The sequence below is a fragment of the Neodiprion pinetum genome, chromosome 6 (assembly GCF_021155775.2).
Source record: "Neodiprion pinetum isolate iyNeoPine1 chromosome 6, iyNeoPine1.2, whole genome shotgun sequence".
In the NCBI taxonomy this organism is placed as follows: Eukaryota; Metazoa; Arthropoda; class Insecta; order Hymenoptera; family Diprionidae; genus Neodiprion; species Neodiprion pinetum.
In genome coordinates, this window is record NC_060237.1 from 27,520,148 (window position 1) to 27,538,733 (window position 18,586).

Genomic DNA, 18,586 nt, shown 5'->3' on the forward strand with positions numbered 1-18,586 from the left:
TCCTGCGATAAACGAATTTAGCTACAGATAAACTATATATTATTGCGAGCATCTAAATGTCAAACGAATTCGTCATCCACGAGTTTCGCAATTGAGCCAGGAAAATACTCTTGGAAAAATTCTTATCTTATCTTATCTGATCATCATCACTTTTCTGAATATTATCTTTGGTTACATACTTGGCACGTGATATTTATGAAAACGTTTATAACAGTGTTGTATTTATATTTAGTACACGTGCCTATACACTACATACATACGCATGTATTCACACATATTTAAATACTTTCGAATGATACTTGCAGATATTCCGCGAATGACGTAATATATCGCAGTTTGGTATATTTTCGGTTCTGACACAATTCATGCACGCGCTAAGCGGCCGGTCCCGCTGAGATGTTTACATGCCTGCGTCTCTTTTGCACGCATGAAAACTACGCGAAACTTTCTCCTTCTAGCGCTTCTCGGTCTAGCCGCCGATTGGCGAGTATTGTGAGTTGCTGATTCAAACCGCTTCGTGTGAGAGAGAGAGAGAGGGAGAGAGGGAGATAGGCCTAGCCGGCTACATCGATCCGGCACACGACACTTCTACTCTATGTATATATATATATATATCTGATGCTGCTCACGTTTACCGGTTAGTAATAAAAATAATACGCTGGACGTACTTTGTCAGTCTTGAACAAGTCCTCGAAGCGGATGATCGAATCCGAAGTGCGGCAGTGCTATTAAGTGTTCTGTGTCCGAATACAACACCAAGGATTTTACATAATTTTTATTTTATTTGTCATTCTCTGAGGTGAGTGGTGATTGATTTCTTTATGAATTAATCATCGTTCTCATTCTTTAACTCAGTTATACGCGATTACATTTTTTTTTTCTTTTTTTTTTTTTTGCAGTTCAAAGTAATCATTTCGAGAATAGATCCAGGAATTTCTCCGTTTCTGTTATCACTTGTTTCAATTTCAATTCGGTTCCGATGTCTATCTAAATACTCGTTAACGGAAATTCTTATGCAGTACCTGGATTCTCCGTGTAAAAAGTTCGGTGTGGTTCTGTGAGAGTAAAAAAAAATTTGAGTCCCAATAGTTTTCAAATGAAAAAGAGTCGAAGTTGACCAATTTCAGTTTACTTCAGCATCGAGCGACGGCCATAACGGCCAATCGGTGGGATTTGACATTTAAAGAAGAAATTTGGTTGGCTGGTTTGAATTAGATCTCATTTGAAAACTGTTTGACGCCAGAAATTTTTGGTTCTAGAACTTCTTCAGAGTTTTTTTTTTTTTCGCGGAGAAAGTGCTGATCATGGCAGAGTAATACGTTCAATTTTAGAATATCGCACAGCCAGCTCAGTCAGTCGCAGTCAGTGACACCCACGTCATTTGATTTAATTGCGTCGCCTACTCGGGTTTTTGCACGGAAGCCGAGAAGCATTCAAACCATGTATGCAATCGCACCGTCCAAATATAGTACTGAGTTCACTGCTTTGTTTTGCAAAAATTTTGCGTTCGTTACATGAATCCGTCGTCTCGCTGAGAGCTCGATTATTCTCAAAATAATTTTGTTGTTTCAAGTGCTGATATTTATTGACAGTGACGCAGCGATAACCTCGCATCATATCTTAAGTTAAGCACGCAAAAATGCGCGAATATAAACCAGATCGTTACAACGTATCTACATTCTAATTCACAGGATAACAGCTGATAGCGTTCGTTGAACATTCGCGATGGCTAAACCGAAGACGAATTCTGAACCGGAGGAAAGCGCGATGGGTTTCAAGGACAAACAGAAGGCCCTTGATACTCTGAAGGCTCTTGACGGCCGTGACGTGTCCTATCAGTATCACGTTATCACCAGTTTCGTCAGCCGAGCAAAAAGGACGATTCAAATCACGAAGGACGAGGAGAAACTCACGAATCTTCGAGAGGCTCAACAGGTATTCGAAGACTGGCTTAACGATTATAAAGAAAATCACCGTGGCAAGGAAAACCTCGGCTATCTACCAGTTGAAACCGTCAAAGGCTTCAGGGCTTTGGCCAAGAAGTACGGAGTCCTGGACGACAGTTTCTACCGGTTAGTATATGGCGGAGGAAAATTCCCGGTGATCAGTTAGTTATACTCATGCATTCGTGCCATGATCCCCCTTTTTCTGGTAGGTAGCGTTACGCTTCTAATCATTTGACCTTCTGTTGTAGAGCGTACAAGGAAGAAAAGGGAGATTACAAGACACTGCGCGGAGTGAAAACTCCGAGCGGAGAGACGACCTGGGACATCGAGAGGAATCGTCAACTGAAGGAGATCATCGATAAAATAAAGTCGGACCACATTCAGTGGTTCGAGACCGACGTCGGGGATTTCAGGGGATTCCCGACGAAGGAGCACACGCAGTGCATATTGCTCGGCTACAGCCCGGAACCCACGAAGCTGAAAAAGTTGATCCAGCAGGTGGAGGAAAAATTTGAGGGGGTCAGCGAAGATGAGGATATGGAGTTGGCAGGTGGGGAAGAAGGACGAGAGAAGGGGACCAAGCGAAGTCACGACAGTTCTTCGGACAGTGATGATGACAGTGACGAGCCCCAGAGGAAGACGCTGAAAAAGGACGAGCAGGCGGAAGAGGTCGAGAAGGTGGACAAGGAAGAGAAGCAGGAAAGTGGGCTCAGCTTTAAGGACAAAGAGCGAGCGAATAGCAGTCTGAAGTCTCTGGAGGGTCGCGACGTCGCTTATCAATACCACGCAATTACAGGACTGATCAGGAGGGCGGAGAGGGTCATCACCTGCACTAAGGACGAGGAGAAAATAAAAAATATGAAGGAGGCGATCGAGGTTTACGAGAACTGGATCACCGACTACAACGTCAATGGGCGTTCAAAAGAAAATTTCGGATATTTAGCCCTGGACTTGGTACAGGCGTACAAACCCCTCGCTGATCGATACGAAATTGAAGATACGGGTATCTTGAAGTGAGTCTTAAGAGTTGGACGAGCTAGAAATTAGCCCTATTTTTAATCTTTATATTTATACGTTGTACATGTTTGATTTTTTTTCCAGAGCCTACGAGCAGGAGGAGGGAGACTACAAAAGGCTTCGTGGTGTAAAAGTTCCAGATACTAAAATCACCTGGGACGTCGAGAGGAACAAGAATCTTCGCGCTATAACCGAAGAAATAAAGAACAAACATATTCAATGGTTCGAAACGGACCCCGAACTCCGTGGACTACCGACCAAGGAACACACGCAGTGCATCATGTGGGCGTTCAGCCACGATGCAGCGAAATTGAAGAAACTCCTACCTACCCTGAGAGAGAAGCTCAAGTTGACCGAGTAAACCTGCTTTGTGACGGAATATGTATAATATCTTGTATAATCTTAATATTTTGTTATGTATTTTGTCTGTGTAATTAAAGTTTTTCAAATTTCATGCGTTGGATTTTTTAGCTTCAATCCAAGTCAATGATACGTAATGACAACGACATGTAGATTAATAACATCTATGATGAATCTGATAAAAAAAAATCCTCAGTTTTTCTGTCTTTAGGATTCAAGATGTTTTGCCTCAAGATGTCCTGACGACGGTCACTTTGCGGAAGGCAGAGCTGCTAGCTCACGATTTATTTGCGACGCGTCTGCAGAGTGACCGTCGTTCGGCGGCCTGCCGGGCGCTCTGGGCGGCCGCTGAATACGTGAAGGCGGCGCAGGACGTTGAGGAGTTCAATTTTACCGCAGACGATAGCGAGGCTGTAAAAAAATATCTCCGCCATTGTGTGTGAGTAGGAATTTATTGATTATTCTTATACTGCGTATATCACCGACTACGAAACAGTTGGAACAGGCAGCCGGGGTCGATGTTAGGCAGCAGCAAATAATATTAGGTAAATGATGTCGGTCCAATTAAAAGTTACGACTGTAACGTGCAATTGAAAGAAGAACACGAAGTACGATTGTAATGGTTGAGGGAGGACCATACTGAAACTCAAAACATTCACATTTTCCGTTATATTGAAATTCCACTTTGATTATCTGAAAGTACTCGGAGAGCCTGAGAAAATAGGTGGTTAAACTTGAAGATCTGTTAGAAATTACAGAAAATACGCCGTAGAACATGGTATAAAAATACCAAACTTCAAAATGTTCCCAGCGCATTGCATCCTATGAATATGAAGTCTGGAGGACGTAACACGCCCCCCCTTGGGGAACAACATTCGGCGAGGGTACGGAATAGGATGTTCGGAAGGAAGTGGAATGCCATGAAACGTACTGACTCACTTACAGAATATTACAAAGAAAGGTCTTAAAATCTAGCGCCTAGATATTAATTACATTTAGATGCGCGATTTTTTTCCATTCTTTTTTTTTTTTTGCGAGTTTTATTTCGTCACAACCATGCTTATCCGCCAGTGAATGTCTTTGCCGTCTTTTGGAGGCAGGTGAGTCTCCGAATCGGGCCTTTGCCTCCATCAATAGGTCAACCTGATTTCTACGTTTCCTTTTTTTTGTCGGCAAAGGAACTGGGGCCGGACCCTCTGTTGGACGATCAACAAGTTCAGCAGCTGGAGGATCGACGAATTCAGCAGCTGCTGGACTCTCCGCTGGATCATCCATAGATTCAGGAGCAGGCAGCTCCGCCGGAGGATGCGAGGGTTCACGATTTGCTCCGAGAGTGTTTAACAGACGAACCAGATGTTTGTAGACATACATCATAATCCGTTTTGCCTCGTTTTTGGTGTTGGCTCTGCTAAACACTCTCGAGGCAATTACCCTCGCATCCATTGATGCAGCTAAACGAGTGTCACATCCCAAAAATACATGTTGATATTTTGGCGTTGATATCGCGAGCTGAGATATATCTGAAATCCAATTACAGTTTCAATGCTCAAATCAAAATCAAAGAATCCAACAAACGAACAATAATAATAGTACAGTCAATGGATGAATAAATTCTGATCAATATAAAGTTATTACTGGTGAAAATCAATTTCAATAAGCGTTTGAAAAATGTCGTTAACGGAAAACAAATTTTTGCGAACGTGAAAGAGGAAAAATTAATGATCAAAGGCGAAGCGAACCTAATCTAACTTACAATTAACATAATCATACATTAGAAGGAAATAGAACACTATCAACAATTTTTGAAGTTTTTCAGAGGCTAGCTGCGTCTTTGTTCGCCAGGCGAACTTTGCCTTATAATTTTGGTCGGTAAGGTTTTGATTGATAAGGATAATATCTGGGGCCCGATTCTGACTTGGTTTTCACCTGTGGTTTTCACTCGTGAAAACGGTGATAAGCGCCAGCTAGACCAATTGGAAGGTAGCTTTAAACGGAATATCTTCTTTTCACGAGTGAAAAATAAGTCAGAATCTGGCCAGTGCGTGTGAGTTTACATGAATAGGTTAGCAAAACGGAGAGCTCAGCGGCGGAGCAGATAATACAGAGCAAACTTCCTTATCCATCGCTTACCGCTTATCGCTTACCCGCCGAGAATTTAGTTCACGGAACGGACACACAGATCCGACGAAACCGAGCTCCACCAGTCTGTCCCAAGTTTTTCGCTCCGTGGGCTCTCTCAGGGTTCTCTCTGCTAGAGCGGTATTTGACGGGCGTGAGGTGTGATCGATAGTCTTTATTGCTCGCCGTGTATCGGGGCGGGGGGGGAGTTGAATTTGAGGTTAGGGTTAGTGACTCGCTGTCATTTGGCACAAGTGCGAGGGTTCCGATCGCCGGAATTCGCCCCGCGTTTCGCGAGGATCATGTTTTCGCAGTAAAAACCGGGCAATGAAGCATCGCGGAAGGTTCGCATCAGTGTCGAGTCGGAAATTCGGTGCTCCAACCGAATATGTAAGGAACCTCTTTGTTTGACGCGAGGCGAGGTGACAAGTATCACGGGCAGTAAATAACCTGCGCGGTGTTTCACCCCGGCGAAAGAAACTGGAAACGAGAAGAAAGCACCGAATACTACGCATCATGTTTTCCCTTCAACGGTGAATAAATAATACCCACAATGTCGATCTCGTATTCGTTTGTTGAGATGGATCAAAGTAAGGTTAAGTGATAATGTCAAAGGCGGCTGATGCTGAGAGCGAGGCAGGCTCTATCTGCGACGAGGAACGTGTCAGGAAACTTTTTCAAGCCTGCGACGGAGACGGTGATGGCTTCATCGACAGGTCAGTACTAATGTTCATTGCTAACATCTCCACGACTCTGTGATAAAGAATTTGCATCCAGTCCGCATTTATGTTTGTATCGTATAAGTTGTGCCTTTTCTAAAGAACTTGCTCCAAAAGCTTTTGCCACTTTTTATGTACTCATCCGCAAAAGGAGCGAGATGAAAAAGATCAGTTTAGATCACAAGATGCCGAAGCAAATCTGAGCCTCTTCGTTCCTCATTCTTCTGTACGTAAATTTCAGGTAGTCACCAACAGTTGATTCAACAGTTGAGTTTTGCGAGAATTGAACAATTTGTATTCCTTTTACTTTGTAGAAAGCTTTGTTTACGAGTTGAATAGATGACATTAGAGGGATCCTTGTCAGTTGCAATTATCCAAACTTTTAAATGGAAATCAACAAATCGACGGGTCTCAGAAACAGTTTTTCTTGTTTGATATGAGAATCTGAGCTCGAAGAGCAGTCGTTGAAGAAACTTATCGTTAGCACAGAGCACAGGTTGAATAACGAAGCAAGCATCGGTGGGACGATGGGCTTCTGGTTAAACCCGATACCAACTTGTCCAGTTAGCAGGCCTCTGTGTTTTATCTCCTCTTGATACAGGGCTTGAAACACTAGTAGCATTGTAGTTTATCTCAATACTTTACATGCCGCATTCTGTGCGCAGTGCACAAAAGCGTGAGAGTTGAAAAGGTGCAGAATTTGATCCATGCGGTTTATGTGAGCAGTTTTTTGAGCTCGATTGAACCACAATTCCTCATTCGTTTCCTTTGAACGACACTGCAGCAGCTGGGATATAAATTAGTTTACAAAGCGTAGAAAAAGGGCCTCGACACCTCTCTTCATTACCGTGATTAGCTTTGAAAGGGAGAAAAGAAAAAGTGAGAGAGAGGTGTGTGGGTCTCGTTCATGCACCAACTCTCATCTTCTTCTCTCTTCTCCCACTCTCGAATAAGGCAAAAACGTAAACACGATGCCACAGCCGTCGGTGCTCTTTATCCAAGGGTTTGAAGGAATGAAAGAGGGAAATATACGGGAGATTCCAAGACGCGCTCTGTGCAGGGTAAGGGAAGAACCAGGGGACTGACTTCTCGTGTAAACAAACCCCAGACTGCTGCTGGAGGAGAATAGAATTTCGTTCGACGTCGTCGACGTTGCCTCCAGACGCCAGTTTCCTTCCTCCACGTCTTTTCGCTCTCTCTGGTTTTCATTTATTCCCCCGAGTGAGCTCCGTACGCAATGGAATCCACGTGGTATATACCTTACAGGCACATATGTATGTAATGGCGTACCTACTCACCCCTGCCGCATTTTCATGACCAATATACGTAACTTAGGGGGGAAAAGGAGTGGCTAGAAGAGCTCGTCGTGTATCGACATTTTAAACGATGCAGGGGTAGCTGGTACGTAGATTCTTCTCCTCAAGAATCCTCTGTGTGCGTAACTCTGCCACGTTATTAAATTTTTCTACCCCGAAGACGCGACCAAGAGAACTTTTTTACGTTTGCTCGTGGAAAAGAACGTCTTAACTGCTCTGGAGAAGTCATAACTGTCTCAAATTCTTCAACTATGATTATATTACAGGTGATTGACAAAGAGTCGGAGTAATACAAACAATAATGATCATTAGAAATTTCCTATCGTTCATCGCTTCGTTTTTGTGTTACAACAATGGTCGACGATTTTTCACCGCCGAGGATTCGTGTGTCATCGTCCTCACTTCTCGAGAATATCTCTGAATCGTCAAACCAACGTCAGTCGAACAGACGCCCCAATTTATGGTGGAGATGATTCTTATTATAGTTTCCCGGATAGTTGCTGCTTGCTCCATGAATGATTCACTATGCGGGGTCGCTCCCGCTGTAACAGATTTAGTATCTCTTTGAAAACAACCCGCTTTCAAGCAGCGAATGCAAAGTCAGGTTACACACTAGCTTGCAGGCAAATACTACGTAATATCCGTAATCTCGTGTAGCATTATATACATATATATGTACATATGTAATAATACATACGTGTATAATACATCCACCCCCCACATTTGGGTGTACATATACAAGAAACGAAAGAGAAACCTGCGTCTGTAAATTTTTACCCCCAAATCCGTTGTCGCTTTTTCAAATCTTGTACGTAATTTGAAGCGAAAACTTCCCTCCTCCTCTGTTTTGGTAATTTATCTTCGTCTCAAACTCATTGAACTTAAATAACTATTATCGGTCTGTCCCTGAATGCTCGTTTATAATATAATTACATCGAATCGATGAAATAATATCATAACGGGTGAAAATGAATTATATATACCAGTTACGAGATCAACATGTTTTTTTTTAACTTTATACATAAATTACTGCTTAAATGTAGAGTACATAATTTTCATTTCTCCGCTCTTATTGACAAACCGTATTATGAATATATACATATGTTGTCGCCTGTTGAAAAATCTCTTTGGAAAAAATGATTTGACACGTAATCCGAAAACAGACTTTCCTTGTTATATTAATTCATAGTTTTTTCGACAAAGTAACTTTTGCCAAAGCTTCGAGCATCTGTACTGCATGCATTCGATAGCAACAACAAGAATAATAATGATAATACCTCGACTAACGGTAATAACAAGAGTTGCGTTGCCGTAAGCATTCAGAGTCCATTTTCCTACGTAATGCATCGCCTTACGGCGTGTAATGCGTATCCATAAATTGCGAGCACATGCCTCGCTTCTCTTTCGACCCAGTTGGCTCCTCTCTCCTTATATACCTACGTGTACGGTATGTGAACACTTGTGTATCCTTTACATGGATGTACAATGTATACAGGTATAGTTTCAAACATATGTACATCCAACACGCTGACTCTGATAGCTTGCAATTTCGCGAACCTTTTTTTTTCTCTACCCACCTGCCGAATGAAAACGAGTGAATTTCTTAGTTTTTTGCCCTTCGAGTCCAATCAACGGGCGACTTTTTACTTAATCGGTTCTACTCTTTTTTCTCTACTTTCTCTCGGCCCAGAAGCAAACAAAATCTTATTTAAATCGAATGTCACAGTATTAGTTGTTTATCAATTTTTACGAGAGCGTGTCTTTGTCAACAATTTTCCTTTTCCTTTGTACCGATGCCTTTTACACGTATACCAACAGTACAAATTATTATCGCATGATTTTGTAAGCCTTGTTCGTTGCGTAACGAACTTTTCTTCTTTCGTTGGGGGAAGAAAAAAATAAAATCACCGGTATATCGTCTTCTCCTTTTCTGGTATATTTTTCTTTTTATTCCTCCTGTCTCGTTTACATCACGTTCACGTTGCATGTATGGGCACCTATGGCCCAGACCTCGTTATCCAGCATCCAACGAGACCCCCGTATATTTTTCACCCCCTCCTTCCCTTGTAGCTTGCGATCTTAAAACCGGACTGAAAAATCCCTTTTTACGTACGATAAAAGTAGTCTCGGGGGGGAAGGGAGAAAAACTGCAACGGGTCTCTTCCCGATACTTACAGGGGTGGTTACTACGGCGCCACAGGTGCCTGGTATAATTTAAGACGAAGGTAAAGAATGTATATGGGCAATATGGGGAATTCCATGGGAACCCAACCAGCGTCAATATGTTTTTACCGCAATTTTCCCAACTCGGAAACAGTACCTTAAATTTTTTCAGATTTTTTATTCGAGTGGTTAATTATTTATAAATATTGAGACCATAATTCTACTCCGATTTTGGAAACTAAAATCGGTCTCTCGAATTGTAAATCAATGGTTTTTATTTCGATCTCTGGTTGCGTTCACGTTACCAACTTCAATCTTGTTTTTTCTATGCAGATGAAGAAAAATATCTTTAACGTTGTATTGGAATAGCAATATCATGGCTTAATATTATTATAGGTATAATAAACTTGCGTTGAAAGAAAAAGAAAGACAGAGGAATGAAAAAATTGTTACACCATCTTAAATATTCATCACACGTATATTCGTTTACGATTAATTCCTGATCCATCGATCCACATTTTCTACGCTTTAAATCGGCAGCAGCGTTTTCTTTCAAATAACGTTGGCGACAGGCACTGCATCGTGCAGAGGGTAAAAAGGGACTCAGAAATCACTGACGCGCGTGATTCGAATCCGTATAAAATCGTGCGGAGAAATCCGCTTATATGCTTGGATTTTCGCAATATGTCGTTGTTATCTGGTTTTTTTTTTCTATTTCTCACTCCCATTAATTCTCTCTTTTCTTCGTTTCTTCATTTAATTAGCACTCACGTGGAACTAAAAATAATCCGTGAATGAAAATCGATACGGACGTGTACCTGTAGCTAAATTTCCTCTGCAAGCTCCGGAATAATTTCCGTTGAGTATTATTTTTATACGGCTGTTTTTTCTCTCTTTTTTTTGATCTATAATGATTGAAAATTTGGAGCTGATTTTTATCGAATCGAAATACCGCAGTCCTACAGCCGATAAAAATAAGTATTTTCGCGAGATTTGCGCAAAGAATTTCTTGCCGATGGTGAGAGCGAGTTGTTGAAGGAGTTGTTGCTGCTGCTGCTGCACCGCAAGACGAAAACAGGCCAAATCGATAAGCTGCCAGTGTCTTTCTCCTCTTCGGCGTCGTTTCCTCGTTGCAAAGTTGAGCGTATTTACGCATGTATCGTGTACATGATGTTGTTGTACATATATTTGAAAAATAGGTGCTCGAACTGTGGAGAGCAATCCCCCTGACGATTATGATGATGACGACGATTGTTTTAACGCCACTTGAGAACTTACTTCGTTGCCGTCCGCGCACGGTTTTTGTAATTTACATCAAAAGTTAGAGGGGATCCCTGACCAAGGATCAAGGATCAAGGATCAAGAACTACCGCGCAGGGATGACGAACGAACATTTTCGAGGACCTTCGAGGACTGTTCTCTGTAGGTACTCGAAGACGAGCGTGGGGGGATGAAATAATAATGATTTGAAAAAAAAAGGCTAAAACGAGAATATAAATGAAAATAAAGAGAGAGGATGAAATCACTCGCGATGAATAAATTTTCCATTCTTCTTTTGTTATTGGATTTTTGTTATCAGTAACGCAAAAACCTAACGAAACACGAAGAGAAACGTGAAAAATCATATCTTTTCTTTTTTTTGTGCAATTTGAGGAAAACTGAAGATAGATATCAAATTTGTGAAACATAACGAGTATTTGTTTTTACATATTCTTGTGTTTACAAGTTAATTGAACTTGAAAAATTGTGTTTCCTAAAAATGCATCGTATATTATCTGCTGTAAATATAACGAATTTCAATCTCGTTTTTCCCCTCTTAATTTCTTGTGTGACGATGATCGTGATTATTTTTTTCCTCTTTCCTAATTACAATATATAACGGATAGCATAATTATCGTTATTACGTGTATATAAGGTAATAAATAGGAGCTGTAACGGTGCAAACGAATCTCGACGTCGACGAAGATTGGCGCAAGACAAGATTTGTTTAATATAGTAGTTGAAGTCTATTGATCCGCTTCTGCCAAATTTCGACAGGCATCTTATTTCCTCTTCCTGCAATTATTAAGGATGCGACTTTGAAAAAAAATAAAACAGTTGATTTCTTTCAACCATCCTAACATACCTATTTATACATATATCATACATACAGTACACATACCTATGTATAACATGTGAATGTGATAGGACGTCCCAATCACCATATGCCTCCGTCCATATACCTACATGTGCGTATATGTAGAGAGAGAGAGAGAAAGAGGGTTGTAAATCATCGATATCGGTTTGTAGAAATAAAACAACAAAGGCATAGGTGTGCTCTGCACCCACACCCTTCACCCTCGTTTCACTGCAGCGCGTCGCCGCATCAACTATGTACGTACATATATACACACACACATATATATATATGCACACATGTATGGTACATATACATATACAGACTGCAAGGGTGCAGAGTTTCTGGGTTTGAAAGGTTTTACCGGTCGACGTGGATCGCCTGTCCATTTCCGCTGTCAGATAACTTCGTGGAGTATAAAGTAAGGGGAATTCCATAGGAACTCGACCAAGGTCTGACCCTCACCATTTCTGATTTTGTTTCAAAGATTTTCTGCAATTTTTCCAGCTCTTAAACAGGTACCCTAAATTTTTATCAGATTCTTTATTCAGCTACTCGACCATTCATAAATATTCAGAATGATTTTGAAAAGGAACTATTTTTTTTTTTTAACTCTCAAAAACTGTACTTTCATTTCCCATCATTTCAATACCGGGCCCATGTTTTTTTTATATCGTTTTACAGGACTTTTAATATTTTCGATGACAAAATTCTTGAATCTTCTATTTTTCACTTGGAACATTTTTAGACCGGTTCCATTGTGAAGCGAATTTTGTCCGTTTCTTTGGCACGTTCAACTTTATTTTTCTAACGTCATATTTTCGATAATCGTATTTTATCGTATTAACAAATTAAACTGTATAGTTCTTCAATTTAATCGTCGTATAAATTCCTACATCTACATGTAAATAAAGCACACCCTGCAAATGCTGTTTCACCGTTGAAACAGTCGACACTGCATTGCGTCCGCAGCAAGTAAAAGTTGCACACTGTCGCGAGGGTAAAAGTGAGAGAGAATCATGACGAAGAAGCGAGGAGGATAGGAAAATAGGGGGGCAACCCCTAATCCGTGAAACGTTGAGAAGGGTGGCGGCAAGTTCTACTGTTTTATGGCAAGTGACTCACTCTGCAGGCTTTGCGTATTCGATAAAACGATACATATACGACCCTCCTCTTTAATTACTCCCTCTCTGTCTGTCCGTCTGTAACAAGTTTATTACACGTATTCCTTTTTATTCCCGGTTGATTTGCCGAGCGAAAATTCTACCCCCATTATATATTTGAGATAATAGAAATGGCAAACCACTCGCGCACGGCGGAGGGATTCGTTAGATATTTATAAGGTCGTCGAATATATGCGATGCTAGATAGCGTATGTATATGTAAGGGTGAAATATCGCGTACAGCGCGTGAGTCGGGATCTTTCATTTTAACCCTTGACCTTTGAGGCGTTGGTGCAGCTCCGATATAAAAACGTCTCCACCTCGATATACACGTTCAACATCGATATATTGTATATATCATCGTGTATTTTTGATATAATAATAATAATAATAATAACAACGTCGACACGTGTCGTTGTTGTTGTTTTTCGACGACGACACGATTTGACTATTTACACCATGTGCAACTCTCCCACGGAAATTCCTCCCCTGTAGTACATGTATGTACATTTCCCTGCAGGTATCGTACGTGTATAATAACGGATATGTTACATGACTATACGTGGATTACAACACGTACCATCCATGAATGTTTTACATTCCTAACTCGTCTTTTATGCATATATAGTGACACAGAATTGTTTATAGTCGATTCTATGTACTTATTACACATTTATGGAATTTACGATATTAGATGTGTATTTCCTATTGTTTATTCTTTTGATTCTTGTCCTTTTTTTTCCATTGATTTCCTATTTTCGATATATACGTATGTAGACCGTGAATTATTTCATTTTTTTTAATCTTCATTTTACAACTCTTAATCTCTGCAATTTTTCAAGTAATACCAAAGCTTTTTCGAATAATTTGAATTAGTTTCTCGTATTATAGCATTTGATTTATGATTACTTAGGTATACGTCGTTATTACGTCTATTGGCAAAAAATTTTACTACACTTGGTGAAAAACCTCGTACCGTGTGTATTTTGAAATTTGAATATTATTTTTTACAAATCTTGGTAAGAACGTTTAGGAATTGATGAATGTCAAAATGGAAAGATACCAGCGCGAGGTGAAAAATTATTTCACCTGTGTAACGCAGATTTGAATAGATTTCTTTTTTAATTCCCAGAGGATAGAGTCAACCATGCTCGTTCGATTTACCGATCTCTTTTACAATATCTTTTACATTACGTACGCTTGTAAAATGCAGGTTTAGCTGATCTCGATGATTGAACAAAAATTTCGAACAAAGTAATAAAAATAAAAAAATTACAAAATCAAACTACATCCCCGAGAATGTACGCAGCACTTTGGGCACCTGGTCTAAATATCCATGGCGTCACGTATGCATTTTGTCGGGCGAGTATTCCCATAAAATTTACCCCGTAAAACGTAAAAATTTTTGATTTAAACATGCCAAGTGAAAGCTACTATAAATCTATAAAAAAAAAAAGAAAAAAATTTGTCGAGCAATTATTTCGAGTGTTTTATTATGTAATTTTTAGATATACATATATAGGTATTATACCGTAAATTTTCATGCGACTAATCATGCCGCAATTTCGTTTTCAAATCCCTCCGCGTTTCCCTCTTTTATTATTAAATTTTAATTTATACTTTTCCGGTCCTCAGTTATAATGCGCCGTCGAGTTTGCTCCTCGGTCGCATCCCTTGCTTTCGGTTTCTTTAATTAGTCTGCAATCACGGCTTATATATCTTGTACCGCCGCCGCACCGCTGCAGTAGGTATACTACTAAAACTCGCGTAAAAAGTTTAGGGAAAGAGGGACGGAGAGGGGAGGCGGAGTGAGACAAGCTCAACTTCCTCGAATCTCTTAAATAAACCAACCAACCTCGTGCTAAATTTCTTTGTAAAGTAAAGGTTGAGTTACTCTTGAACAAGAGGATTATGTTTAGTCTCTTGGTATGTATAAAAACGGAAATTAACATTTCTGTAATATTCGCTCATTTTTTTTTTTTTTTTTTCCCGGCACATTCATTCGCGAAGTTGAATAATTTAACTGATCGTAAAATATGAAGCAAAATTCAGTTTCCGAGATATCATTCGCGTGTCAGTTAATAAATTATCGTAGGAATCTGAAATCTGTCAGGGTGTAGAATAAATTGTTATAATACAAAAAATGAATTAAAAAAAAAAAATTGAAGTAGACAAATTTAGACGTACTTATATATTTTTAATTTTTACAATTTTGCAACAGGTTTCGTTATTAACGTAGTTGAAAATTCGATAACGTACAAATATTATAATTGTTAATTATTAAACCTGACGACGTTCTTTTCTTTTTTTTTTTTTGCACTCTGTATCGTCTCGGAGTGTTTCTTATAATATGAGTACGCCTGTAATACAAGGGATTAAATTTGTTTACCGCTGTTTTCTCGTCGGCGAACCAATTTCACGAGATATGTTTATCCGCACCCAAGCTGATCATATCATCAGCCTTATTTTACGAGCCATGTACTTACTAATTGTTTACTCAGGCTCGCAATATCATCTCGAAATCCAACCAACTTTCACAAAGCGTTTAACCGATCGTGAGAGGCGAGAAATTCGAAGATCCTGTACAAGCAATGTAAAATTGTTAAGTTTACTTGTTTTTTTTTCTTTCTTTCTTTTTAGCTACGATATTCCAACGTCCCATATTATATGCAGGAAAAAAATGTCTCACACGTTTTCACAAAGGTTGTCACATATTTGTTTGATCTAATTTATTTCACACACCCGCAGTATGTTAACTTTTGCAAAATTCCTCGCGTCGCCGAATATTTTTTCCCGCATCACCCCTCGATCTTCATTGTTTCCGAATGTATATGTCATATAGATGTAGACATGTGTTATATACACATAGACGTATCGGAGCTTACCTAGTGGCCAGGCATGTATAATCGAGAACGAAAACCGCCGCCGCACGGATTCGCAACGATCGTAAATTTAGCACATTTTCTGCTATATATGGATACCCGGAGACTTGTGTGCAAACCACCGAGTACGCGCACACCCACGCATATGTATATATGTATATGTATATGTATATGTAAAACTCTCCGTGCGGGATGGAAACGCAGGACGGCCTAACCATTTTGTGCGTATAATTCAATTGTAAATATCTGCGGGATGACTGACTGGCTGGGTTATAAACGGCTGTACCTACTATACGTATCTACGTGTATTACATATGTATATTACCTGTACACACACCCATGGAATTCAATGCCCATTGTGATTCTACCCGTCTGCGTATTAGATACGCGTGAATTTAGATATTAGTTTTACGTAGAATAACGTGACGTACGTTTTTGCTAAGCCGAGGAACAAAATTCATTAAAAATGATTCTTGAACTTTTATTTGATATTGTAATTTGTTTCATTTTTGCTCCAGGATAATGTATAAATATACATATGTTATACGTATATTATATTTGACTGAGAGAAATCGGTCAGCATCGTTACTTTTTTCAAGTATTGAATAACCTCATTGAATTATCGAAAAGAATATTTGTCAATTTTTTCAAACTACTTCATTACATTCTATGCCATTTCTTTGGCAATATCGTATAATTTTTTTTTTTTTTTTTCGCCAAGTGTCTACGTTCAACCGGTAAAAAAAAAAATTAAAAAAATTGTCAACTATTATAATATTTAGTGAGGATATGAGTAAAATTTTGAAAACTTGTAGAAAAAAAGTCGTCGGAAATTTGAATCCTGCATTATTTATTATCTGCGTGCTGCCGCCCAGCGATTAATAATTACGTAATAAATAATTGAATTAGACAAGAGCGTGAAGTAAAAAAATAAAAAATAAAAGTATAAATTCTACCCTCTGGAACGTCGTGATATTTGAAAAGATAGTTTTTTTTTTTTTTTTCTCTTGCCGTACAGGGGTATATAGTCGTCGTCGGAATTTCGTAGACGATAACTATCCGACGTCTCTTGCGTGTTGTAAAGCTTGAACACGCGAGCGCAGACCCTAATTAACCTTACTCTGCAATTACTTGATCAATTATTATACATATAATACAGGTACGTATTATACGTAATACGAACGACTAATTTAACGCAATTTTCGGCGGCACGTGCTGCAGAAAGCAATTCTTCTGCGTGTATGTGTGTGTGTGTGTGTGGATTTGTTGCACAGTAAATTTCGTGTTGTGGGCGTAGAACTATTTTCTTTATAACGTTGATTACTGGGGATGTTCGTTTCCGTATTTGGTGTGCGAGTGCGGCTTCAAATTACCGAATTGAATAGGTGAGCTGATCGTGAGATGAGATTTCATTCGATTCGCGTGAATCCGAGTGATTCCGAATTCAGAAGTAAACAGATTTGCAGGGGCGGTGTTGAAGTTCCGAATTTGAAAAGTTCCGAAAGCATCAATTCGATTTTCAGTTTCGTAAATTTCTGGCTTGGTGAAATTTTACCACTTTGATCTTCCTTTGTTTTGGATTTTCGATACTTTTACGTTCTGAATCCCGGTCATTTTGATTTTCGGTTTTTTTTTAACACCCACTCGTTGAGTAAACTACGCTGTGTGAGTATATTTTGATTTTCGTAATTTTACTTTTCGAAACTTTGCTGTATCGTAACTTGGATTTTCGGAATCTTGCATCTCGGAAATTTGAGCCATCGGGTTTACAACCATTCGAAACTTTGTTGTTTCTTCAAAGTTTAACTTCTTTACTTCAACTTTCGCCACCAAATAATTCGGAATTAGGCGCTTTCGGAGCTTTTCAAATTCAGAAGTTCAACCAAGTTATTTACAAATTGTTTCGCATGATTTTCGCCAACGAAAATTCATGCGTAAAATAAAAAAATAAAAACAAAAGAATGCTGCCACTAGATCGATATAGAAATTCAAATAACAGAAGAGAGTTTACTTGTTATTCATTTCAAGAATAAACAGAGAAAATTGAACCGCATATAATTGCCGTCAGTTTTTAGATCAGGAAAGAAAGTTCCTTCCGACTTGATTACTTGCTTGTAATAAAGCGCATTCGAACAACCGTCAACGCTACAAATTGACGACTATAATTGTTCGACTCTTTCTACTGGGTCACGTGCCATTCGCTTCCGTGTCCGGTCTAAACATAGACGACGATGCCTGTAAGTACGTGTAATAGACACTCTCCGAAGTCAGGTCTGGTGTGGTAAAATATCCACGTGGTTGCATCCGCCTTTTCGAGTAGAGTGTCGACCGTTGTTGGTAGGTGTTGCAGTGCTTTACCAGTTGGTCTTTACTCGCCGAACGTCACGCTCATCGTTATTCAAATATCTGCAGTGTTACTTGATCGTGTCGAATAACGTTGAACGCGGGAAAACAATTCGCTTTAAGGGATGATATAATAATAACTGACGAGCAATTCTGCCGTTTTATAATATAACAAGTGAAATTGTTGAACATCCAATTCTGATCGTGGAAATATAAAGCCATACCTCAATAACTTTCGGTCTCAGTATGATTTGGATTCTCGTTACACCGTTGGATAAACTTGGTTCAATGCTGGGATCGATCTGATGATACATAAGAAGTGGATAAAAATTTAGAACGTCTTAATTGTTCATAAAGAAGTCACGTTGTAAGAATTAATCGTCGAGGGTTACTAATTATCAGAATACAGGTGTAGAAGGAATGTTATAATTGATTTGACGATT

General features: G+C 39.5%; 2 protein-coding genes across 3 annotated transcripts in view; both read left to right on the plus strand.

Annotated features, from left to right (window-relative positions):
* Positions 1-657: 657 nt before the first annotated feature.
* Positions 658-3,417, plus strand: Ude (Uracil-DNA degrading factor). The gene is made up of 4 exons (XM_046631639.2): positions 658-799; positions 1,692-2,072; positions 2,195-2,959; positions 3,048-3,417. Exons 2-4 carry the CDS (start codon positions 1,726-1,728, stop codon positions 3,322-3,324), a joined length of 1,389 nt encoding a protein of 462 aa, XP_046487595.1. The 5' UTR covers positions 658-799; positions 1,692-1,725; the 3' UTR covers positions 3,325-3,417.
* Positions 3,418-5,580: 2,163 nt separating this feature from the next.
* The window catches only part of LOC124222459 (colorectal mutant cancer protein), a 44,069-nt gene continuing 31,063 nt past the window's right edge, over positions 5,581-18,586 (plus strand). The window contains exon 1 of one of the 2 annotated variants that reach the window (XM_046633449.2): positions 5,581-6,157. In XM_046633449.2, the coding sequence (XP_046489405.1) occupies positions 6,048-6,157 (110 nt within the window). In that variant the 5' untranslated portion in view covers positions 5,581-6,047. The remainder of the gene's footprint in view (positions 6,158-18,586) is intronic. The other variant, XM_046633451.2, reaches the window with a different exon arrangement.

What these genes read in the sequence shown, in the direction of transcription:
- Ude (XM_046631639.2), top strand. Translation starts at nt 1,726, where the DNA reads ATGGCTAAACCGAAGACGAATTCTGAACCGGAGGAAAGCGCGATGGGT. An exon ending in CTGGACGACAGTTTCTACCG is followed by an intron (nt 2,073 to 2,194) that starts GTTAGTATATGG and finishes CTTCTGTTGTAG; the next exon opens with AGCGTACAAGGAAGAAAAGG. An exon ending in GAAGATACGGGTATCTTGAA is followed by an intron (nt 2,960 to 3,047) that starts GTGAGTCTTAAG and finishes TTTTTTTTCCAG; the next exon opens with AGCCTACGAGCAGGAGGAGG.